General features: G+C 43.9%; 1 protein-coding gene across 1 annotated transcript; it reads right to left on the reverse strand.

Moving 5' to 3' along the window:
* Positions 1-237: 237 nt before the first annotated feature.
* LOC101175254 (gap junction delta-2 protein) lies at positions 238-24,083 on the reverse strand. Its single transcript, XM_004075456.4, has 2 exons — positions 23,300-24,083; positions 238-5,447 (listed from the first exon to the last, which is right to left on the reverse strand). The coding sequence occupies exons 1-2, from the start codon at positions 23,368-23,370 to the stop codon at positions 4,598-4,600; spliced, it is 921 nt and encodes a 306-aa protein (XP_004075504.1). The 5' UTR covers positions 23,371-24,083; the 3' UTR covers positions 238-4,597.
* Between the last annotated feature and the right edge of the window lie 1,424 nt (positions 24,084-25,507).

Below are 25,507 nucleotides of genomic sequence, written 5' to 3' on the forward strand. Positions count from 1 at the left end.
ATCACCTATTGAGGTCAGAAATGTCATTTTACTAACCAGCTGCGCTGCAAACCTCACTCTGAAAAACTGCTGTGCATCTGCTAAATATAGAACTGTATCAGTGCACCACCTGTGCGCCACCGCTTCTGAGTGTTTCAGCTTCAACCCTGTCACTCCATCACAGACACACATTCAATTCATCAACCACACAAATGCAGGAACTGAATTGTAGGTCAGAAATCAGCAGGTGAAGGCTGGTTCAGGTGTTATGTCACATTCAAGGTTTATTCAGTCTTTACATACAGTACACTGATTAAATGTACAGGGACTTTAACGAAGGGCCGTCACGTATGTTTGTGAACCTGCAACCACAGATTCTCTGATGGTGTCACCAAGTGGTAGGTTGTGTGTGCGTCATTCCTGGGTTCACATCTGCTTAGATGTGACTGTGGAAGCCAGGATTTCCTAAAATCTAACAAGGTCATCTTTCTTTTATAAATATTGGCCATGTGTCGCTTTGCTCCTCCCACTTTGCTGAAACATCAACATTCAGATCTTCTCCTTTCAGCCAGACCAATGATGGAGACCTTGAGCTCTAAGGAGCTGCTGTTGGTCAGGACATGAAGTAAAGAGGCCGTTTTAACTGAGTCTGCTGCAGACACATAGTTGAGAGTGAGCATGCCGAAGGAAGATTTCTGCGTGTTGAAGTGGTTCTGATCCAGTCCAGGAGCACCAGTATGACACAGGACTAGAGCGACTCAATGGAAATCCCTGCTGAACGTTTGGATAAATCAGATTTTTCATTGCCTTTTTTTGTTGCATTAAACACAGAATTTCCTTTAAAGCTGTTTAGTTTCAGTTTAAATGCAAAAATGTCTTAAACATTAATTGGTGAAGTTCTGCAGAACTTCCTCACATTGTGCTCTTTTATATTTGGAATGTGTCTTTTATTCTATGGCTTTGTAACCTGTGATGAGTAAGAAACCCTAAAATTCTTTTAAAATCCTCCACAGAGCTGCAGACGAGCCCGTTGCACTGGCTAAATCGATCTCAGTTCCCTCTGGCAGAAACAGAGATGTACCAGCGAGAGCTGTGATCATGAAGGAAACGGACTGCACGCTGCGTCCCGGAGGAATCGAACGGTCGCTTCATTTACTGCAGGATAATTCTACAGAGAATTTGATCGGAAACGTTGTGACCTGTAAACCGTTGCAGCCAAGCTGACAGCCTGGTAACAGTCAAAGGTGTGAGCTTCGCTTCTGCAGAGCTACATCAACAGTGATGCGTGGGCAGGACTTTGCTGGATTTAAAGGAATGTATCTGAAGAAGGTAAAGTCTTCACGAACACCAAAGAGCAGATGGCTCAGGCTTTCTGAGGAGGGTCCAACAGTATCAGGATTGATGAGGACGATGCCAACGCACAGTTTCTATAAAATGTAAAGAAGGTCCACTTCTACCAGTATAAAACGGATGTTTTCTGTCCTGAGTGTGCTTCCTGTTGTTCGTTTTCTGAGAATTCAGTCCACCTCAAATACACTTTGTGCTACAGTCTAAATCCTGGAATGTTTCAGCAGCCAGTCTCATAGCTGCACATTTAATATTCTGTGATTTCTTTCTTTTTTTACAGTACTTTTTTCACAAACCCTTCAAAGGAATATCTCATGAGTCAAAGCCCATGGTGGTCATTTTAAAGGTATTTTGTGCCATTTTCTTAAGGATGAGGGTTCACAGCATTTGTCACACTCTTTTTTGGACTGGCTGAGCTCTGTTTGGTCCAAAGATCTGGGTTTCATCTGCACACTAGTCATCATTCCTGTATAACTTCAACTGTAAAAATCTTTCTTTTTAGATTCTGTTGAATAAAACATAGAAACATGCTTATTATAGCTAATACACATGCAGTTAAAAAGTCTTGTAAATTTGCATATGACTTTGGCGAAGGAGGAAATATAATGTTTTTTCTGCTACTCTTATATTTCAACGCTCTACCCTTGATTTTCACAAAACCTTTAAAAAAAAAGTTTTCACTACATGAAAAACGTTGTTTCTTTTTTGATACGTTTCCATACAAAAAGAGCAACAAATAAAAATGAATCCAATAGTCAAAACAGGAAGCAAATAAGAAAAAGTTTGCATAATTCATTTCACACTGACAGACAGTAAAGCAGGCTGTGGAGAGCAGAGGACTGCTGGAAGAGCTGGGCTTTTACTCTGAAAGGGGAGGCAGTGTTGTAATCACAGGAGGTTTGAAGCACTAATGAACTCTGGGAAAGAGCTTGATTCTTTGGCTGATGTGCCCACCTGAAGGACAGCGGACTGGAGTTCCCGCTGAAGGAGACGTCTGCTTTATGTTCAGATCTTCTCCAAAGTGAGCGCACGTTGAGAGAGTGCATGTGTGCAATTCAGTAAAAATAGAACTCAAACCTGCACTGTCTCGGAGACTAATATGAATGGACTCTGTAGCAGCAGCCGGATATAGTTCCGGACTCGGCTTTTAGGCTTTTAAGCTTAAGGTCGCATTTAAGCCTTCACTTGAAGCACCGTTTCTAATGGGAAACCCAGCTGCTATTATTAGTGTTTCTGGCAGGACCTTTCAGGGATGTTGTCTTCGCTGGTGCATGCAGAGGACGGAGTCCATTTCACTGAAGATCCTGAGTATATCTAAACCTGGAGGGAATTACCTGTTAGATTCCAAAAGGCTGAGGGAATCTGCGGCTGCTTTAGCTGCTGCTAAAGTCAGCTCTGATCTGTTTACAAGGAGGAGACGCTGAGAAAGCACAGATAATCTGCACGCTGACCTGACTGAGGGACTTCTAGCTGTGGGGCTAGGGTCATATGAAGTTAAAAACGTACAAAAAAAAAACAGAAAAGTTGACTATGAAACTTATAAATCAACCTAATAAAATAGTTTTGGTGAGTGAAGACTAATTTAAAATAAGATCATAATAGTTTTTCAGTTGCATACATTTCCTAAACAAGTTTTTCTCTGTGTAACTGAGCAGCTTAGGTTTTACATTTAACCAAACCCATTTTGGTTTCTCAGGGTTGCTGGTTTTTGCGACTGCCTCCTGTCAGCTCCAGGTTTTTAGAAAAATCTGTGACATCCAGAAATGTTTTCCCAGCATTGGTCCCTGCAGTCCGCCACTCTTCCACTCCTCTTTCATGATCCGGGTGCACTGCTCTGTCCTCTTTTTTTTTTTACTGTTCTCTCTCTTTTTTTTCTTGCATGCAAGCTGATATCAGTCGGCACAGAAACAGCTAAAAGAAAACCACTGAAGTTCAAAAACACACGTGTCTTAATAAATCCTCATCAGTAACAGCTCGGTCATTCAGGAAACGTGCACATGCCTCTAGCAAACACAGGCTGCAGCTGGTTGGCAAAGAACAAATACTGTACAGATGTGTTTACAGTTTTCTTCTGAAGGAAACCAGCTGCACACCTTCACTGGTTCACATTAAAGCCCACAAACGCCTTCAAGTCATGACGTCCCTTCCATCAGTGAAAAGATTATTTGTGTTAAATAAAGAGTTTTTACATCTGATAAAGTAAGACTTTTCAACCACCCAAAAAATAAATAATTTGATTTGGATATACTCAATAATACTATGGTATACTTTCTATATGTTCTCAACAATAATTTGAATATATTAAAAATGGCACCATCTCTGGAAAATAAAGAAAATCTAAACTCATGGTTATGTCATTTACAACGTTTGTATAAAAGTTAGGGTTTCTTCTTCTTCCTGTATTTTTCTGTGCTCTTCTCTAACAGCAAGGACTTTTGGTTTGGATTCATGGGGGGATTACTCTAATTAACTGTTAGTCCATTTGTTCACTAAGTTTGTTCTGCTGCCAACCACGGAGTTCAGGGATGAAAGTGTTTATGGTAACTTCTCTCTGTTTGTGCTCGCATCAACTTTTGCCAAGAGACAGAGCATAAACACAGTCGGCTCTTCTCTGCTTTTGGCCTGTGACGTCATCTCAGCAGAAGACACCACGCTGGAGGCAGACCAATGAGCCTCCAGAGAAAAGATGGAGGAACTTAAAAATATGTCCGTTCTTCTCTCCTCCGTCTTTTGGTTCACATGCTCTTGTCCCACCAACACCCCCCCCCCCAACAAACATGGGTTGTGACTGCTCTGACAGTTCTTCCGTTCCTCTGTTAATGATGTTCCTCTGTCCTATCCGCTCCCCCCCTCCTCTTTTTGGTGAATCTGATGGAGTCCAGATGAAAAGCACCATGGGATGCATCAAACACCGTTGTCACTTCTCAAAGAATACAAACAATTCCTCCTAAGTTTTTCCTTTTTTTCCATTTCCTCCCTAACTTCTTGATGACTTACGCCTTCCCTCCAAAGGGCAGTGGAGAAGCTCATGGATTATTAGGATAAAAGTATAAAAACAGACTGAATCTCCTCACGAGATCCCTGTTCGTGTGTTTGCTAGCAGACCCAAATACTTTGTCATTTACTGTATTATTCATTTTCCACTGCCCTTACATTCTCTTCATCTCCATCATCACCAAAGGATTTTTGTTTTGGCCTTTAATCCTGAGCAAATGAAAATCATAATTCCTTCTCTCTCCACATCCATCCTCTCCTGTTTTCATCTTCATCGTCAAACGTAGGCCGATTCGCTGGACTGAGTGCGTCCCAGGTTGGGCGGCTGGGACAAGTGGGCCATGTCCTTTTTTCTGATCTCGCAGATGGATTTCCTGCGAGCCTGGACGCCCCGGATCGCTGCCTTGATCTTCCGCCAGCCCAGGTGGTTGAGCTCGGCTAAATTCAGCACAACGCAGATGCCGCTCACTGCAAACATAAAAACCAGGAAAACAGTCTTTTCCGTGGGCCGGGACACGTAGCACTCCACTTCCTTGAGGCAGGGGTAACGGTCACACTCAAAAATCCCAGGCACGCTGAAGCCATACAGGAAGTATTGGCCTGCCAAGAAGCCAATTTCCAGGGCGTTTCGGAACACGACCTGAATGATGTAAAAGCGAGAGATGCCTTCTTGCCGACGTACTTTGGAGCTCTTCCCATGTGTGAGACCTCGCGGGGCGTTGGGAATCTCCTTAACTTCTAAACAGTCAGGCTCTTCCTTCCCCCCTCCCCCATCACCACCGTGCTGCACTAAAATCCCATTTATATTGCGAAGCTTTCGCATTCCATCTCTGCCGCCATAGTCCTTCTCCATGATGGGATAGAGGAAGGAGTACCGGCGGTCTTTCTGCTTGGCTGACTGGTGAACTGAGTAGGTGATGAAGCAGAGGCTGGGAGTGCAGACCAGGATGATCTGGAACACCCAGTAGCGGATGTGGGAGATTGGGAAGGCCTTGTCGTAGCAGGCCTGGTTGCAGCCTGGCTGCAGAGTGTTACAGATGAACATGGTCTGCTCATCCTCATAAACCGTCTCCCCAACTATGGCCACAATCAAGATGCGGAAGATGACCACCACAGTCAGCAATATCCTAAGAGAGAAGCAAACAGAGACACTGTTAGTGTAGCCAAAGATATAAAGGTTTACTGCAGAGGAAAACAGAGAAATGGTCCTTAAAGTTCATTACAAAAGTCAAAAACGAATCACTGCGACACAGTTCCACCTTCTGTTGGAGCTGGGTTTGGTGTTTCAGATGTCTCACAAGAAGTAAAGCACAGAAGTAAAAGACAGTAGTGATGGACAGACTGACAGATGAGGTTATCTCTTGTGAACCATGATGGTGGGTGGAGATTTACGGTGAGAACAGCCATGTTGTTGGTTTAGATGCACAGACAGGAGGCAGAGCTGAAGTTAGCACAGATGAAGATGTTGTGGTTCTCTTTAGGAGTGACCAAGATGGAAAAGATCAGGAATTAGTCCATCAGAGGAACAGACCGAGATAAATGTTTTGGAGATAAATGCAGGGCAGCAGACTGAGATGGTTTGGACACATTAAGAGGAGGAACAGTTATTATGTTGGTCAAAAGATGATGAGGTTGGAGCTAGCAAGAAAGACGAAGGCTAAAGAAGAGTTTCATTAAGAGAAAGAGGGCATGAGAGCGGAGGAGGCAGAAGGGAGGGTAGGAGGCTTTGCTGTAGCACCCCCTAAAGGAAGCATAAGTAGTGTGACGAAACCCAAGGTGTTCGATGTTTACCTCTCTTTGAACTTACAAATACTTCCATGGTATTTTATTGGGGATTCTGGTTTTTAGAAGATATGACTTTTAAATTATTGAACATTTCAAAATAAAATTCATTTTTGCCTTGATTGGTTGGTTTTTACAGGTAAGCTTCATCCACATGTAAACCCTCACCATCACAGATTTGAAAAATGAGGTTACATCCATTAAAGGTCATTGGGAAAAATTATTGATTACTAAAAGTTCACTTAACTCCTAAGATGACCCGTTAAGACATTTGAAATGATTTTCAATTGAAGAATGAACAAGGCCTTAACGGAATTGAAGACCTTTGAAGCAAAGAAAAAAAGTTGGAGAAGGTTCTCCTTCATCCAGATAACGTTGTCTTGAAGTTGAGTCATGACTCAACTTCAAGACAAAGAAGCAAAGAAAACCAACTCTAACTTACTGATTTTACCCATCAGACTTTAAAGAAGAAAAGTAAATAATTAAGGAGCACTCTGAGGACCACTCTATAAGGACATAAAGGATCATTTGGAAACATCTGAATCAGGTTTAGAAGAAAAAGAAGACTATCAGTGCAGATGGCCCTGGTGTGTCAGCCCTATTGAAAACTGTAGATGATGAGCTGGACACTCCCCACATGTTGCTGTCATTCATGGGGTCAATAGGAAACGTTACAACCATTAGAACATCATCTGTCTACCTAGAGTGTTTTCTGTATATTAACGTCCAGTTCAGAACAAACACATATTCTGCACACTCCTCAACTTGAAAAAATAACATCACTGCCATGGCAACAGGTAAAGGTTAAGATGAGCTATTTCATTTTGTGGTTATGAAACAAAGAGATTATTTCTGACAAAATACTTGAGTCTGTGTTTTGTCAATACTTCATAGATCCTTAGAGCACCTTCCAGAGAAACACCTCATTAAGGTTATTATAGGTTAACAGGCTCCTTGTGGACAAACATCCTTAAGTAAGTCTGAACAATGCAGAATGAAGAAAAACTTTGCTTCCTGTTTCACAGCAAGCAGTGATTTACAAATACACTTATTTCAATGATTGTCTGACAGCATTTCCCCTGGTTACCATATGATAGATTCATGTGGTCCCTACTGTGCCTCCACGCTGTTGACACCATGGTCATTGTATCAGATGACCAGCTCGGATTGTATCATTCCACTGACCATTAGGAGCCACTCGATTCCCAGCTTTGGTTCATCATCAGTGAGTATAGGAGCTGGCTTTGGCACGTTCTCCTTCCAACTGCTCATGAGTTGGATCCAGATTCAGACCAGAACCCGGATTTTTCTGGTCTTTTAACCAGTTCTGGGATGGGAGGGTGGGAGGGGTCTCCACACCGCTGTACCTGAAACACCTGAGGAGTCAGACTGCATCAGACCAAACTTCCTCTGGGCCGATGAAGAATCAAAGACATGAACCTTTCTACTGGGGGAGGCGTTTAGGTGGTCAGTGAATCTCACAAATGAAGAACGTTTTTAAAAATTTCTGATACCAATCTGTCCGCCTCTGATCTGCCAACACTGTGGGGAAGGGGGTTGGGTGGGGGGTTAAAAATGAAAATGCCTCTGCCCTTGTTGTGACTCCATTAAGGAGCTTAGTAAATCCACACACGTGCACCAATACATGCATGGACACACACACACGGACATCCATGCAACAAAGCTCCACAAGGACAGTTAAGTGTTTGAGAGAGAAGTTCAAAAAGATGCAGAAGACGAGTTCCAGTTAAAGGATTAGACTGTCAGTAAATAAACTGCAGCTCAAACATCTTGAAGCCAAATTAAAAGAACAACCTGCCAGAACGAGGATGGGGGGGCAGGGAGGTTAGCGAGGAAAACCAGCAATGGCAGAAAATCTCATCATGGAGAATGAATTATATAATAGCTTCTGCACGCAAACCCGCTCCTGTAATCTGTGGTAGGGCTGGGACGGGGAGTATTCTTACATTAGTTCTTCCTTTTTTTTTGGTTTAATGCTATAAAACAGCTGCAGATTATCATAGTACAGCAAGCTCCGCCCCCATCCTGCCTCACTTTGATCTTTCCTTGACCTTTTTTTTCTCACCTTCTTCTCCCTCCAGTGATGCACACCTCCTCTTTTATCTCTAGTTAAGATGACAGAAACTAAATTACAGCTTCACACCAGCTGACTTATGCCCCCCCTGACGCCGTAGATGTGGATGGTCCACACAGCAGCAGCAGATTTGCCATGGAGGGGGGGGTCGCTGCAGGCTGCATTTAACCTTCATTTCAGGACCTTTCTGAACAAAACTCTTCGTTTTGATGCAGATACTGATCTGTGTGCCCCCCTGCAGGCAGCTGGTTCGCAGCGCTGTCAGTGAAATGAACATCAGCAGATGTTCAGTCAAAGGACGGAGGGCAGGAGCCTTTTCTGCTCATCAGCTGCACATCATTTAACACGCTGAAGCTTTTCTGGCCTCAGATGATCTGCTGCTGATCAGTGAATAATTTCAGACTTTCAACTTTTTCTTTTTAATTTTCTGCAGTTTCATTACATTTGGTGAAACACTTTTAGTTTTGGGCCTAGTTCATGTAAAAGAGCCAAAAGCTTTCTGTCAAACAGAAGGAGCACAGACCTCCCCACACCACCACCACCACCACCACCACCACCACACAAACACACACACATTCACAGAGACACAGAAACAAATCTCTGATTTCTATATTTTACTACAAAGATTCTATTGAAGCTGTTCTGTTCCATTTAAGCCTCAGTTTGTGTTTGATTTGATCCTTTTATGACAAAAATATTCTCCACCACCTCCACCACCTTCACCATCTCCACCATCTTTACCATCTCCACATCTCCACAATCTTCATTGTCACCATCTTTACCACTCCAATGTCGTCACCATCTCCATAATTTTCTTGTGTCTACCATATAAACAATCTTCACCATGTGCACCATCTTCCGCATCTCCTACATCTTAATGGTAATATGACAGAAAAAGCTGCAGAAATGCTAAAGTGGGTTCAGCATTCTGAGCTGCAGCTGAATTTGAGGGTTTAATGACGCAGCACAACTGTTGTGTTGTTTGCTCTTTCTGAGAAACTCACTCACTGTGTTGTGAGGCAGCAGAACTAATGCTGAGAGCAGGAAGGCCTGTGAAGTGATTGAGCTGTGTGAAGAAGGAGGTGATCTGTGAGGAGCTGAAGGTCAAAGGAAAAATGAGGTTTCAATATGTGGGAGAAGCATTGACTGTACAAGAGAACTGGACTAAGCGAGTGACGTTACCCACAGCAAAATGAAGTCAATTCATTCATCTTCTTCTGTTTGTCCCTTTCAGGGTCACAGGGCTGCTGGAGCCAATCCCTATTATGGGCGAAGGCAGGGGACACCCTGGACAGGTCCCCATTCTGTCACAGGGTCTCATATATCACACACCCATGCATACTCACATTCACACCTAGGGACAATTTAGAGTTTAATGTTTTTGGACAGTGGGAGGAAGCTAGAGTCCCCGGAGAGAACCCACGCATACACGGGGAGAACATGCAAACTCCACACAGAAAGGTCCCCCATTGGTGTTCTGTTTTCAGGTTTTGTTTTGTTTTCAGGTCCCCCAGCCGGGACTTTAACCAGGGGCCTTCATGCTGTGAGGCAAGAGCACTAACCACTGCACCACCGTGCAGCCCAACTGAAGACAAGTCAGACAAGTCGGTCTGAATCAACGTTTCTATGGCAACCACTGTCGCTAATCAGGAGTAATCTTGTTCAAAGTCCGCACCCCTTCCGCCGAAAGCGGCTCGGGAAAATATGTCAATCCAACATTTTGAACATTCAAGGTGGGGGTCAGTGGGCACCACATGCTTTAATTGAGGCATCTGATTGGTCAGTTTATAACTTGAATAACTTGCAATAAATACAAACTATGAAGAAAATTAGGATTAGCAAGAACCTGTTAAAAAAGGGTAGTAGAGCAAGAATGGTTATTCTGACAAATGGAATGAATGTTGTAATGATAGCTTCTTCTTTCTCCATAGAAGTCCATTTTGGCTTCTTGGGGCCAGCAGGTACTTCCTACTTAGAACACGAGGGAGGAGGAATCACTCAGTCCAGTTCTCATTACAGTCAATGGGGAGAAGACACGGTAACAAGCATCTGCCCCCCTCTCTTCAATCCCTCCAACTCAACCTTCCTCTGCTGGTTACCACGGCAACAGGCAGGGGGCCTAAAATGAAGATGAAAGGAGAAGAAGATGTGCCTTCTAGAGACCAAATCACCAAAAGAATAAGATTTTTCTACAGAGAGATAAAGGAAAATAGATTGAAACGAAATTGATTCAGGAGGGAATTCTTAAACCATCTTCATGGATTTTATTTGGAAAACTTGAAGAGGTCGATGAAAATAATCATTGAATAATGAAAGTGAATCCTCTAAAAATAGACTTACAAGGATTCAGTTTAAAGATTAACGGTTTCCTGGACCTCCACAAACAATTAAGATAAAACAGTTAAAGAAAAAGGAAACATCAATAACTTCATTTATTTGTAATATATTCCACATTTAGGAGAAGCCTTTAAGCAAAGATGCATTAAACTTCCAGCTTCTACCTGAAGAAGAGTGTTTTTATAGAAACTGGTGAATGATAATTACTGAATAAATGTGAGAACCTGTGACATTTATTTTAATATTTATAGACAAACAAATTATCTAAATAACTTATTTGTTATTTGTTACAGATCATGGCAGCAGTAAACAGTTCACAGTTTAACTTTCTAGTTTTATGTCCTTCAGCTGAAACCTGACAATGAATGAATCACATGTGAGCTGGAGGTTTCACTGACATGTTCTTCCATTATTCAAGAGAATAGTTTCTATGAAAGATGTCATTATAATAATTGCATGTTTTGTTAGATTTTTTAGAAATTTTTTATCTTTATTATTTTATTTGAAACTATAAATTATGATATTATCAGAATAATAAAGTAGCTAGATAGCTTGGTTGGCGAAGTGCATAACTGAAGCCCGGGAAATCAGGGGTTGTTTCCCATGAGGGACAATAAGCTTCATCCACTGGGGGTCCTTGGGCAAGACCCTATGTGCTACTGCCTAGCCACAAGCGGGACCCATGTCTGAGTCTTCCTGTGCCGGTCCCCAGCCTGGATAAAACACAGTATTGTGTCAGGAAGGGCACAATCTCTACCAAACCACCTGTGTGAATCAGTGGAAGCTGCTACCTGTGGCGACCCCTGAAGGAGTATGCCGAAAGGTGAAGACCAAAATTAGAGAAATAATAAAAGTAAACTAAAAAAGTGTGCAGGAAATTCTTATACCTTAAATATGTATTAACTTAAGTGATAATACAAATGTGGAGAAATGTAATAACATTTAAGAAACTAAATGCTTTTTGATGAGCTGGCCTTTTCTCTTTAGAGACCTGGGGCCTCATTTATAAACGTTGCGTACGCACAAAAGAAGGCGTACGCCACTCTCTACGCAATAGTTGAGATTTATAAAAAGCAAACTTGACGGGAAAATGTGCGGTCCTTCACGCAAGCTCTGACCCAGGCGTACGCACAAAAACGGGTGAAATGAGAAACGGCGACACCGTCGGCAGATGGAAGAAACACGTGAAAGTGAAAATGACAATACTGCCTCTCAGAAATAACATGAAGACTTCACAAAGCAAGTCTTACAATTAACAGCTACACCAACACCCGTTTGATCGATCAGCAGTGAAACAAACAAAAAAAAATCAAACGAAAATTACAACAGAAACTTAAATGAACACATATTTGCAAAAAGAAAAGTGAAATATGTTCTGCAATATTGGCATGTAGTGCAATTCATCCTCATAAATAATATAGTTAACAGAACGAAATAATGTACAAAACTGATATTCTCGTCAATGTGTCCGTCTGGTGGAGCAGATATAGTCAAAGTCAGCTTTATTGTCAAATATGTTGCATCCGTAAGACATACAGCACAGATGAAATTGCTTTCCTCCCACCCCACAGTGCAAGCAGCATGTACAATAATAAATAAACGACTTACGACTTAAAATACATTCTTTTAAAAACAATAAATCCTTGAAACCCAAAAAGATAAAGCCAAAAAAAAGCCAAAAAACACTGAAGGTAGGGGAGAGAGGAGCCGCTGCGTGTGCACGCGCCGCCAGATGTGTGCGAATCAGACAGACGGACGGACGGACGGACGTATTAATTGTCCACTGGGGAAAGTTGTTTTCATATTAAAACATTTCTTCATAAGCTACGGAATTATGGTATTCATGCATATGCCTTTAGTTTGTTTTATTTTTGATAAAACAATGTATGGCGTATGTCTCAACCATTCAGAAAGCAACAAGAAATTACATTTGCGCGGAACAATTTCCCATTTCCACGTCGATTATTACCGACATCTGTAGCTTGTCAGATGTAATTAAATGGATGGAAATAAAATGCCCCATCACAATGCGTAATGACGCACAATGGCTGATCTTGTGCTCTTAGAAGATGTGGCAAATGGAAGAATTCGGAGTGAACGCATCTTTAGACAGCAAGAAGACTTGCTGGCAAACGAGGACGAGTGGCTTATGAGCCGGTTCCGACTTATTCGAGCCGTCCCTTTGGACCTCTGCGGGCCTTTGGGGGGGGTGTCACCCGGTGAATCTGGCGCGTCGGTGTCTCCCTCCGCCTCAGTCACCACACCCCTTAAGGGATTCCCCAATTATTGCCGCCAGTCTCTCAAGAGGGGTCAGCTCCGCTGCCCCCCCCCCCCCCCCCCCCCCCCCCCCCCCCCCCCCCCCCCCTTGGCAGACACACTCTGGCGATGCAGCGCCAGACGCTTTTTTGCCGCGACTTTGATGTCCGACCATTTCTTTTTTACTTCGGCCACGGTCCGAGGTTGTGAGGCTACAGCATTTTCACGTGCCTTTTTGGCATTAGTAATGCCCACACTTTGCCCTCCAGACAACACTTTTCTCCTCTTTTCCACCTCGTCAACGATAACTTCTACTTCACGTTGAGTGAAGTTACGTCTTTTTGATTTCCTCTCGGTGTGTGCCATGGTTTCGCAATCAATGAATATTCATTTGTGGGCGTTTCACTGACTATTTATGGGCAACTATAGGCGTGTCATGAAGCCGCAAATGCTGCGCAGCATTTAGAATTGGTTGTGATTTATAAAAGGAAAGATGCGTAGGATGTGCGTGCGCACGGTTTTATAAAGGGGCCTCATTTATAAACGTTGCGTACGCACAAAAGAAGGCGTACGCCACTCTCTACGCAATAGTTGAGATTTATAAAAAGCAAACTTGACGGGAAAATGTGCGGTCCTTCACGCAAGCTCTGACCCAGGCGTACGCACAAAAACGGGTGAAATGAGAAACGGCGACACCGTCGGCAGATGGAAGAAACACGTGAAAGTGACAGTGTGTGCCAAATCGTGCTGGCATGTGCCGTGCTACACAATGTGGCACAGCTTAAAAACGTGCCTCTACCCCCTGGCGCTGATTGCTGTGTTGGCCCCGACCCTGGCGCGTCGGCGTCCCCTCCGTCTCAGTCAGGTGACTGAGGCGGAGGAGGACGCCGATAAGGGGGACTTAATAGGGATTCCCCAATAATAGCGGACAGTTTCTCACCAAGAGGGGTCAGCTCCGGTGTCTCCCCCCAAACCCCCCCGCCCACCCCCCCACACGTGGCGGACACACTCTGCCGATGCAGCGCTAGACGTTTTTTTGCCTCGACTTTGATGTCCGATCATTTCTTTCATTTCTTTTTTATTTCGGCCACGTCCGAGGTTGTGAGGCTGCAGCATTTACGGCGTCTGCCACCGTTTGCCACTCAGACTCACGTGCCTTTTTGGCATTAGTAAGGCCACACTGTGCCCTCCAAACAACATTTTTCTCCTCTTTTCCACCTCGCCAACGATAACTTCTACTTCACATTGAGTGAAGTTACGTTTTTTTGATTTCCCCTCTGTGTTTGCCATGATTTAGCAAGCCATGAATATTAATTTGTGGGCGTTTCACGGACTATTTATGGGCAACTATGGGCGTGTCCTGTAGCCGCAAAAGCTGCGCTGCATTTAGAATCGGTTGTGATTTATAAAGGGAAAGATGCGTAGGATGTGCGTGCGCACGGTTTAATAACTCCGAATATTTCTGTGCGTACGCACGTCCTATGTTTCATCCGTACGCCACTTCTGACGCAAATCCTACGCAAAGTTTTATAAATGAGGCCCCAGAGCACTATGATGCATTTTCAGTGTTTTCAAAAGTCCACAAAGAGATTTTTAGGATCTAAGGATTTTTTGATTCATAACAAAAAATTAATAAAGAAACAACAGTGACTGGATGGTAAGAACGGTCAGAGAATCTGCAGTGTTTTTGTGTTTGACTTGTGTGAGGAAAGGTCTTCATTCCGTAGTGTTTGGTGCATCTTCATATTTTTGCCCTGGTCTGTCTTCTCCTGCTTGTGTGTTGAAGACAAAGCTGAGACTCAGGTACGACAGGCACTACAGGTTTAATCCTGGATGATCATGCTTGGACGGACGCTCTCCTCGCTGACAGTTTGTTCCTTCACCAGTGTTGATCGTGGCTCGAGGTTCCCGGCAGGTCACCTGGCACGGGTCTGGATCCAGCTCCACACAGTTTTCCAGAAGGCTGGTTCCTGTGCTTCAGGCCAAGGACAGAAGGAGAGAGAGGGCTGTGCCCTCCCCCACCGACAGGCCAACACCTCCAAAGCACGCACTGGCTTTACCGTCACGCTCAATGCGAATAAATGACACCAATGCAACTGCTCTGTTATGAGCTTCTGTGCAGCCTGGTAACTTTATCTACTGTGTGTGTGTCCTCCAGCCAGAAGAAGATCATGTTACATCTCCATCCAATCAGCAGGTTAGGATCACCTCTTCAGCCTTTGTGTCACAGCCTGCGTTCAGACTGAAGGTTTGCTTCTCTGACTCACAGAAAAAGAAGAAACATTTCTCAGGTGGACCTTGATGAGCATCAGGTGCTGTGGAGCATGACTCCGTCTGTTGTCTGTCAATCAGGCAACTTGGAAAAAACAAAAATGATCTGCCAGAAGTGTGAGCGGGGCATTTTGATTTAGTGTTGGGAACATTGTGTCAAAAAGTAATCAGTTACAGTTACAACACCAAATAACCACTACCCTTTAACTGTTTATGGGATTGATGTTATTCCAACAGATTCTGCGTGCTCTTTTCTTAAATAGACCAGCCATTCAGCAGTGCTCTTATGTGCTGCCTCTTTCTCCCATTTTCTTTTCCAGTTCCGTTTCCAGCCTTGGTGGGTCTGCTCTGCTGTGATGACCCTGCCACTGAGCGTACACTTTCTTAGGTTGAGTTGGATCCTTTGCGTTATTTTAGAGCTGTTTACTCATCCATTCAACTCTCCATGTCAAAAACACAAAGTCAGTTTTGAATTAAACCGTGAATGTTTTGTACCTATCTGTAAATAGCAACACACGTGTTGAATACGTACATCATCAGGTTTGGTAATAAGGGGTGGGAGCAGACAAGATTTATCTTCAACCGACTCCTTTTCAAGCACACTGTATTATTTTGTCTTTTAAACCACTGTGTGTTGACTTTTTCACTTGTTTTGTGTTTGAAATAAACTAAACTAAACTAAACTAAACTAATTGAGAGGTTTATTCTAGTTTATGGAAGTACTGGTGTACCGGTATATTAGATATAAGGTAACCCATCAATCCACAGTGGGATCATGTTGCGGCATTACAGTTAAAAAGCAAAATGATTCAATTTGTACAGTTAAGAAATAAGGATGTAAAATGTTTCACACTTTCAGAACTGTACTTCAGTCTAAAAAGCAAACTGACATGAAAACACTGATGACCTTTCTTTCCTAATTCATTTCAATATGATGAAACTCGGAACATGTCATTATCTGACGAGTCAGCACATCAGTTTGACTCCAGTTTCCATGGCGATAAGAGTATGTTGCCTTGGAAACCTAAGGTGAGTTAAAAACCAGAGACAGACTTTCAGAAATTGTTCCATCTTTACACCCGGTTAGAATGAAAATGAGATGGAGGGGGTTACCATGGCAACAGATCAGTCTGCAAGTTATTTGGGGTAAACTGTCAGGTTAAGGTGGAGGGGTGAGGACAAAAGCAGAAGAGAAAAAAAGGATGAAGGGAGATGTGAGGGGGGGTTTACAGAGGGATAACTGTAAGAGAGAGAGAGTGGAAAAAAATGATGGCTATAATCCAGATTAAATCAGTGGATTTTGGACAATCCCAAGCTTGGGCCGTCACATCAATGCCAATTCCCCCCCCCTACCGCCAGCGTCCACCCGTGCCAAGCTTAGACCTCAATCAGCTCTCTGGCACATGCAGGGAGCTTCAATGACACAAGCTGGGAACAACCCCCACAAGCAGCAGGTAGCTGCATGCTTCCTGCTAATCCAGAACCAGAGGATCCAGAACACGAAAAAGAAAAGATTTGGATGAACTAACCTCACATCTCCACTGGAAGTTGTCTATGGTGGATTCAATCTAGAAAATGAATTTCCCTTAAATCTGCATTTTTACTTTAGAGGAAAGCATCTCCAGTGTTTGAACCCGAGGGGTCTGTGTTTTACTGCTAAACATAATGATCCATTCAAAGTCCCACAGATCGTCTGTTACACTTTTAAATTCAATGCAGTTTTACATGCAGATTTCTGTATAATGATCACATTTAGGCTCAACATCTGCCTGTTAATATTAGATATATAAAAAAACTCAGCAGAACTTTTTTTCTAATTCCATTTGTTTCAAAAATACTTGATCATCTCATCGGGGAAATTCCGGAACATGTTGATCCTGTTGTTTGTTTCAGCTGGTTGGAGTTCATATTTTGGGCAGAGCCAACATTAACTTGACGAGTCACATGGTGTGTTACACTAAACCATCTGCATGTCCTTGGATAGGAAAAATCTCTGTAACTGTGATGCTGTATGTGCTCCACGCATGTCCTCAGGATCAAATCCCCGAACCAGAGCCTACCGGACAAGTCCAACTTTTTTCTCGCTTTTTCTCAACTGAGGCAAACAAACACAGATTCACATTTCCCAAATGTCACACTGATGCCTGCTGGGAGATTCCGTCACAAACAGCAGTCAGAAGCAAACTAACGGCTGTCTTTCTGCTAGTTTTAAATCAAAATGTTTCCCTTTTGCTTCACAGAGCCGTCTACCAGGTTGTCTCTGTGTGGAGTTGGCTGTGAGTCTGGTGTGAAGGCAGCATATTGCCATGAATCCGGCAGACTATTCCTTCAGCTCTTTGCTTCATTAAATAATCTGCAAAAGACATCATGTGACTGTGTGTACGTCTTTATGTGTGTGTGTGTGTGCTTGCATGCGTGCGTGCGTGTGTATGTGTTCGTGTGTGGATAAGTGTGAAGAACACGCTACAATCTTCTTTGGGGACAGTCTGCAGGTATGTTACGAGTGTTTGCTGGCATGTTTTCTGCAGTCTTGTTTTTTACAGCCGTGTTTTTAGCAGCCGTGTCTTTGCAGCAGTGTTTTCCACAACCGTGGTTCCTGCAGCCGTGTTTCCTGTAGCCGTGTTTTTTGGCAGCTGTGTTTTTGGCAGCAATGTTTTCGGCAGTCATGTTTTTTACAGCCGTGTTTTCAGCAGCCGTTTTTTCGACAGCCGTGTTTTCAGTAACCCTGTTTTCTGCAACCGTGCTTTCTGCAGCCGTGTTTCCTGTAGCCATGTTTTCTGCTGCCGTATTTACTACAGACACGTTTTCAGCATTTGTGATTCCTGCAGCCATGTTTTCAGCAGCCGTGTTTTAGGCAGTCATGTTTTTTACACCAGTGTTTTCTACATCCGTGCTTTTAGCAGTTGAGTTTTCAGTAACCGTGTTTTCAGCAGCCATGTTTTCAGCAGCCGTGTTTCCTGCAGCCGTGTTTTTGGAAGCAATGTTTTCAGCAGCCGTGTTTTCGGCAGTCATCTTTTTTACAGCAGTGTTTTCTCTGTTTTTTCCGCAGCCATTTTTTCGACAGCCGTGTTTTCAGTAACCGTGTTTTCTGCACCCGTGTTTCCTGTAGCCATGTTTTCTGCTGCCGTATTTACTACAGACACGTTTTCACCAGTTGTGTTTCCTGCAGCCATGTTTTCAGCAGCCGTGTTTTCGGCAGTCATCTTTTTTACAGCAATGTTTTCTACATCCGTGTTTTCCGCAACCGTGTTTTCTGCAGCAGTGTTTCCTGCAGCCATGTTTTCTGCTCTTGTATTTACTACAGCCATGTTTTCAGCAGCCTTGTTTCCTGCAGCCGTGCTTCCCGGCCTGCAGCGTTGTGAACAACAGTGAGTCAGACGGTCTGGTGTCCCGGTGCGGATGGATGCGGCCGGTGTGATCATGGATCCTCGTGTGTGGGTTATGTGGAGTTAATCACAGGCTGATCCTGCCTCTGGCCAGCAGCTCGCCAACAGAACTCTCACCTCATTTACCACAGATCCTCATTAAGAGAAACTGCAGCAGCAGAGCTGAAGAGGCAGAGGAGAGCGTCCTCTTTATCTTCAGACTGGAAGACGATTTCATTGAAATGAAAATGCAAAGTTTTTGATGCTAAGTAAAACACAAAAGAAGGATGTGATGATCTCTCAAAGACAACGATGGCTGTGCAGAAATGCTGCAAACTGCATGTCATAAAACAGTCTAAATAAAGCTGGCAGCTCCAAGCGCAACCTCACTTCAAATACCACAGCTTCACTTTGATCCAAAAAAAGACCACAGTTGGTTCATTGTTTTCCACTTTAGATTTTGCATTTCAGGGAAATTGGTTTATTACCATTTCCCGCCTCGTAATTTCAGCAACTCCATGTGCTGTAAGCATTAGCAGAGCAGATCAGGAGCAAGAGCACTAAAACAAGCAGATGTTCCAGAACTGACCAGCTTCAATAATTCTGCTAAAGCTGCTTTGGTTTCATGTCATCTGTGGCAAATGAAGCTCTGAGAGGGTGGCATTGTGACAGACAAGTACTTCTAAGATCAGGAAGTCTGTGGCTGCACCTGAAAACCAGGTGAACCACCTTTAGAAACCCTCTGCTGGCCAAAGCCAACACAAAAACAGACACCATGAATTTCTCTGCTTCGTCTCAGTTTTAAAATTCCATCTCATGAGTTTGACTCGACTGGTTGAAAAGATTGGAAGAAGACACCTGGAATAAAGATGCAAACATTTTTGCAAGCTTGAAGCCATTAAAGCCGGCTTCCTTGAAGTCCAGAATAAAGGTCATGATAATGCAAAAGACAGATTTAAACCGGAAAGCTTATCACAGATCTGGAAAAGAACGTCATGAAGGCCTTTTTAACATGTTCAAGGAAAACAGGAACTTTAAATAGATTTTAACATTCCAATCTTAGAAAATCATTTGAGATTTGTGAAGCTTTGGTTATAAAACACAATAAAACTGAACCGGAATTTCACTGAAGAACAGAACAAAATCAGTTTTCATCCAAAGCATTAGACTTGATCAGTCTGTAGTAACTTTACAAAAAAAAAAAACTCCTTTATGAAGAAAGTTCTGCTAATTCTGGTTTGCTCTGTTGGATGAATGTGTCCCTTTAACACTGACCTGCCCACAGCCAAACTAAACCAATGAAGCCCACTGACTGTCAGCAGCAGCCTCATCCTCTCCTGCTGTCTACATCCCGGTCATCCATCAGGTCTTACATTACATTTTTAGACCTTTTCATCATCATACCTATCCAAAATTAATACACCAGATTTTCCTGATTTTGAGCAGCAGGTGGTCAAGTTACATTGAATTTCTAAAGAACTAGTATGGACCATGTGAGGCCCCTTTAATTCTAAAGCAAAGAAGGGCTGAAGGTCTCCTCAGGGGACAGGCCACCAGCCAGGCGAGAACATTTCGCTTCTTCCTGTGACTCCTATAAACACAAGTGCAGACTGGTCTATGGGAGGATGTGAGTTCTCCACAGGGGACCGTGGAACAAAAGCACAGTGAGCTAAAGGTCATGTGTCAACAGCCTGCGATCCTGCACAGACATGATGGCATGCATGTCAACTGTAATGCGTGCAAACATAGGGGTCTGCAAGAGGCAGGGGGCTTCAAAGTTTTTTGGAACATATTTGACAACCCCCCCCCCCCCCCCCTCCCAAAAAGAAAAAGAGACGCAGCAAATATTTCTCCGTTCTATTTTCGAAACACCTCTGACAGCTCCAGAACTTTTTTAAGCTCATCAAGAGCTTTCTGAGGATCCTCAAAGCTTGAATACACATCAAACAGTGTTAGCCCTGCGTCTGATTGGCTGACAGTTGGACAGGGTTGCATCAGCAGGTTTTTAGCCTCATGAGACGCAATGAATGCAGGGACTAAAAATATATGCAAACAACAGAAGTGAGAATGCATCTTTCTGGAGACAGCTCTTTCGGAGCACAACAGAACCAAAAGATCTTAAACAGACCAATCCCGGCAGAGAAAAACCAACTCCAGTCGTTCCTGAAAACCTCACTGGGAGAAGGAAGGGAAATGAGCAGGAGGCGGTTTCATCTAATTCCTGGGTTATTGGTTGTAGTGCTGAACCCCTGATCATCTGTTTGTGTTGATGGGGTGGGGTGGAGAGTCCCTCTGCTCTGTGATAGAACAGTGATTAACTGCTGTTTCACTTCTGTTCTCCTTAAAGGGGATTTAAAAACTGGACAGGTTCTGACGGCTTTAATAACCGTCCAGACTATAAGGAGACCTGAGGGTCCGATTACAGACGGCCGGTCTAAAGGCGTTTTCATTAAGATGCTCTTTGTTCCATCAGGCTCCACTTTTATTGCAACAATGGAGATCAATGTGAGCGGGAGGGAGCATCGATCTGCACGTTTGGCGGTTTGATCAACAGCAGCTTGCAGGTGAGAACTCGCGGCGTGACGGATGTGTTGGGAGTAGTAAAGCGGCGTGTTCCTCATCACTGTTTATCCTCCGGGGCTCTGCAGTCCATCAGCGTGCCCGCTGCTCATAAAAGCAGACATAAATCACTGACAGTAAGTGAGTACACTCACACAGCGCCGTGCCCACAGAGGGGCTCAAACACTCAGAGTGTCTGCTCATGCACACGCTCTGACCCAAAAAGGGAATCTCTAGAGCGCTCTGTAATCTCACACTGACTTCCACTCCCCCTGATGTGACTCATGTATGACCAAGGACTCAGACTGTTGCCATGGTGACAGCACATCCCCCTCAGGGACTGCAACCTGTCCGCGGCCCCCTCTCCCAGGACTGTGGCTTGGTTCACCAATGAACACATGAGAGTGGCAGCGCCTGGACCAATGGCTTCAGGACAGACGGAGTATTAGTGTACATTTATGGAAATTTATGACGGCCCACACAAGGCCTTCCGGACCTTCAGGAAACTCAGCAAACTGCTGCTCACAAGTCCAAGACGAGGAAAAGCATCTTTATTCACTTCACATGAATTCCGCTACTGATAACTAACAAATAGAACCACCATGAAAAACAACACAACCCATGTTTATTCACTAATGGAAATTGTGTTTTTTGGTGTTTTTAACATGTCCTTGCAGCATTTTTCTCATTATAAGAGGACAGACATTAAGAAAAATGAGCTCAAGATTGCATTTCTGAGTATCTATTTATTCAAATCATTATGAATCAGGAGTAGACAAAAAAATAAAGTTTGAATATGGTATATGTATATGTGAACTGGCATCTGCATCAAAACGTCATAACTGGATAGCTCCAATATTGCTTGCCATTTTTTTTGCACAGCTAATGTTAGCTTGGGGTTATAGCGGAAGAGAGTGTAAACAAAGGGATGATAGGAAATGAGGGTGGGCTCCATGCCAAAAGTCCCCAAAAACAACAGTTTTTTTTTCATTTTGGCTAAAAAAATGGCATAAATATAATTAAAAGACCACTGGGAACGCTTTTAACCCTTGTGCTATCTAAGATGACCCCACCCTTACATTGACGTGTTCTCCCTCCCATTACAAAGGTGGATAAAGGTGGAAAGATTTCATGTAATCCATGGATACCAATTTGTGAAGATCACAAATTATTGAAGAAAAAAGGTTCAGAGCACTGTCTAGTGGGTCCAGATGACCCAACTCCCAATGTTAAAGTGCCTAGGATAGCACAAGGGTTAAAATAGATCAAAAGATGATAGTAGTCTGACTTTAAAGTCCACAACAACATCTGAGGTTTCCAGAGACTGAAGCTGTTCAGTCAGGATACATTTTCCCTATAGGAATCAGAAAAAGGTCTGCCATTGTTCTGAAGGACTATCATGAGAAGAACATCAGCATTGATGTTCCTTCCATTGAGAACATCAGGGCCTTCGCTTTATATTGGCAGAAATCAATGGAAAAGTATGAAAGTGTGAATGCCTGAATGACATATTAGTTCATGGGGGGGGGGGGGGGGGGGTCTGAGGCATGAAGACAAAGGTCCACCGTTGGTCCATCCTCCTGCCGTATTGTGTCTCAGTGTTTAACCATAACCTGTCATCTGTGGAACATGAATGTGTGTTTTTGTGCTGCATTGAAATGGTGACAAATCAACACAATACAGTCAACGAGAGACCATCACCTTGGCAACGGTTCATACCAAAAGCGCAGGACTCTGAAGACCAATCGTTAACGCAATCTCCGTTCAGTTTCTAGGATTTTTACACATCGCAGGATGTTACATCAGCAGAGACCAGACGGCAGGTGATCAGATCATCAAACCTCTGATGAAAACCTGCAACCATGTGCCCTGAGTGGATCGCACCATGTTGTCTCAACCCCCCCCCCAGACTGTGAGTGTCCACGCTTAGACCTCTACACCTGTCTCCTCCTAACCCTCCTGCAGCCCCACTCCGCCTGTAGGATGGGTAAGTATGAACCTGGGGTGGGGGCAGGGGGGTTAGTGCATACCACGTTCGTTTCTAAACAGCTTTTGAAGCTGCTCCTGCCTAAAAGTCTGATTCAGTGAGAGGTACAACAAGGACACCATCATGAAGACCTCTCTGGTGCCCCCTAGAGGAGAGATGCTGCCCCTCGTGGCTGTTGAAGCTGCCATCATGTCACTGACAGACAGGGATTAAGACATTAAAGCGCCCCCTCCTCAGGAGTTCCTGAGAGTCCCTGCTGGAACGCTGTCCCCCTGCAGATCCAGAGGTGGACACATGGAGACATCTCACCCCAAACCCTGCACTCACCTTCCTATCATGGTGGAGTGCTGCTGCACCGCAGCCTCCAGGAGGCGCTCCAGGATGGTCCATTCTCCCATGGTTGGAGTCAGGAGGCATCCACTGGGCACGGGGATCAGGATGGGGGGGGCTCCCTTTGAGTAGAAGGAGTGCTGCTGGTACTGAGGTCTTCAAGTCCACTTGTGTTGAGTATAGAGGTAGAGAGTGCAGCTGCACGCAGCCTGAAGTGTGCGTGATGTTCTCTATCCACGCACGCTCCTCCTGTCCTCCACCTCTGGCTGCTCCTGACCTCCTCTTACCCCCTCACCAGCTGGGCTGTCATGTGCTGTTAGACACACCTGGTCTAACGGAGAGGAAGCAGGAGGACCTCCATCAGCAGCTCTCCTCTCCTCCACGCATCACTGTACGAGTCATGTGAGCTGGAGGAAGGAGTCATCTCTGCTCCTGCTCTCCCGCTGCGCCCTCTTCATCGCCGCTGTCTCCTTCCTCCCTTCGGTCTCTTCTTCTTTTCCAAGGCTTTCCCGCCTCCCTCCTGTTGCTTCTTTCTCCCGGTTCGGTTCCGGCAGACTACGAGGAGCAGAGCATCGTTCTCCTGCTCCGTCTTCCCGCGTGAGGCCCCCCTCCGCCCTCCTCTCAGCGTGTTTTCCGAGCGGCGGCTCCCCTCTCTTCTCCTTCCTTCATCTCCTCCACCTGCCTCCGTCTCCCTCTTTCCCTGTTCAAGCCAGTCGGCAGTTAGACCGAGCGCGAGTCTGGAGGATTAGAGAGGAATCATCTGAGCTCCTCCCCCCTCACGCGCTCTCCATCACCATGCCCCCCCCCCCCCCCCCCGCAAACGTGAGATTCTTTTGGCGGTTTTCAAGCGCTGTCACTTTCAGGTGATCACAAGAATGGGAGGAGGAGGGGGGGGGTAACTGCCAGGGCACAATGACCCCCCTCCCCCCGGGGGGGGCAAAGCGGGTTGGACTCAAAGTGCAGCTTAGAGCTCGAGGCATCAATGATTATTGGCTGATAGGCGCGTGCATGTGCTCCAAAAGCTGGTGAACAGCCGCGCACTAAAGAAGATGCTCGATACAGATTTCTAACTGTGTGACGTCACATCTCTCAATTGAACAAGTCTTTTTTTTTTATTAAATGGCTGAACTCCAAAGAAAATGTTGCATTTTAAAAATAAAACTTTTGAGTTTTTAATGAAAAATGTTAACTTGCTCTGCTTAAAAGTCTGTATTTGTTTATAAAGTAAATGTTTACATAAATGAACTTCATAAACCAGGATAATACTCTTTTGTTTTTGTTTTCAGTTTTCGATGTTATCTTGAATCTCTGAATCCTTATTCCTCCCTCTGAGCTCATTTACATATGTTCCGTCAAACCAGCCAATCACAGACAAGAAGGTTTATGGTGATTGGTCAGAATTAATTATCTATGCCTTACATTGACATTTTCCTGATTCAGAAACCAGACAGTTATTTGGTTCTGTTCTGTTCTCCAACCTTATCTGGTTTGGTTCTGATCAGAACACAGAAGGACCAGAAAAGCCCCAAATATTATTATCATGAAATGCAATTAGGATAAAACATTTAAAAAGAAGGGCGTGATGAGGGTGTTTGGTGACCACAGAATCTGCTGTTTGGATATTCTGATGATCTTTTTTTAAGCTGTGATCTTTGTTTTGGATCTTCATGTCCATGAAGGTCATGTGTTCCCAAAATTCTTCTTGTGGTGTAGATTTTTTCTGTGGCATTGAGCGGATCAATGAGTTTCAGGATTGATTGATTTTAAGATACTTTTAACAGTTTTTAAATGTCTTAACGGTCTTGCGCCTTCTTATTTATCAGATCTTTAGGATATGAACCCTCGCGGACCCTGAGATCCTCTGGCACTTGTCTGTTAACCATTCCAACTGTAAAAACTAAAACCTATGGAGAAGCTGCATTTCAGCACTATGGTCCCCGTTTATGGAACAGTCTGCCAGAGAGCCTGAGAGCCGCAGAGAGCATTGATACTTTTAAGAAAAGGCTCAAGACCCATCTTTTTAACCTGGCTTTTAGCTAATTTTTATTTTTTATTTAGTTATTTTACTACTTTTATTTATTTATTCAGTTATTTATCTATATGTATTTTCTATTTTTATTTTATTTCTTTATCCATTTTATCTCGTTTTATGAACTTGAACCTGATTTTTAACGTGTTATTTTAATTTACCTTATTTCAATGTTT

The sequence above is a fragment of the Oryzias latipes genome, chromosome 13, assembly GCF_002234675.1.
Source record: "Oryzias latipes chromosome 13, ASM223467v1".
Lineage (NCBI taxonomy): Eukaryota > Metazoa > Chordata > Actinopteri > Beloniformes > Adrianichthyidae > Oryzias > Oryzias latipes.

Coding starts and splice junctions, on each gene's coding strand:
- LOC101175254 (XM_004075456.4), bottom strand. CDS start 23,370: ATGGGAGAATGGACCATCCTGGAGCGCCTCCTGGAGGCTGCGGTGCAG. Junction 5,448..23,299: donor CACTCCACCATGATAGGAAG/GTGAGTGCAGGG, acceptor CTTCTCTCTTAG/GATATTGCTGACTGTGGTGG.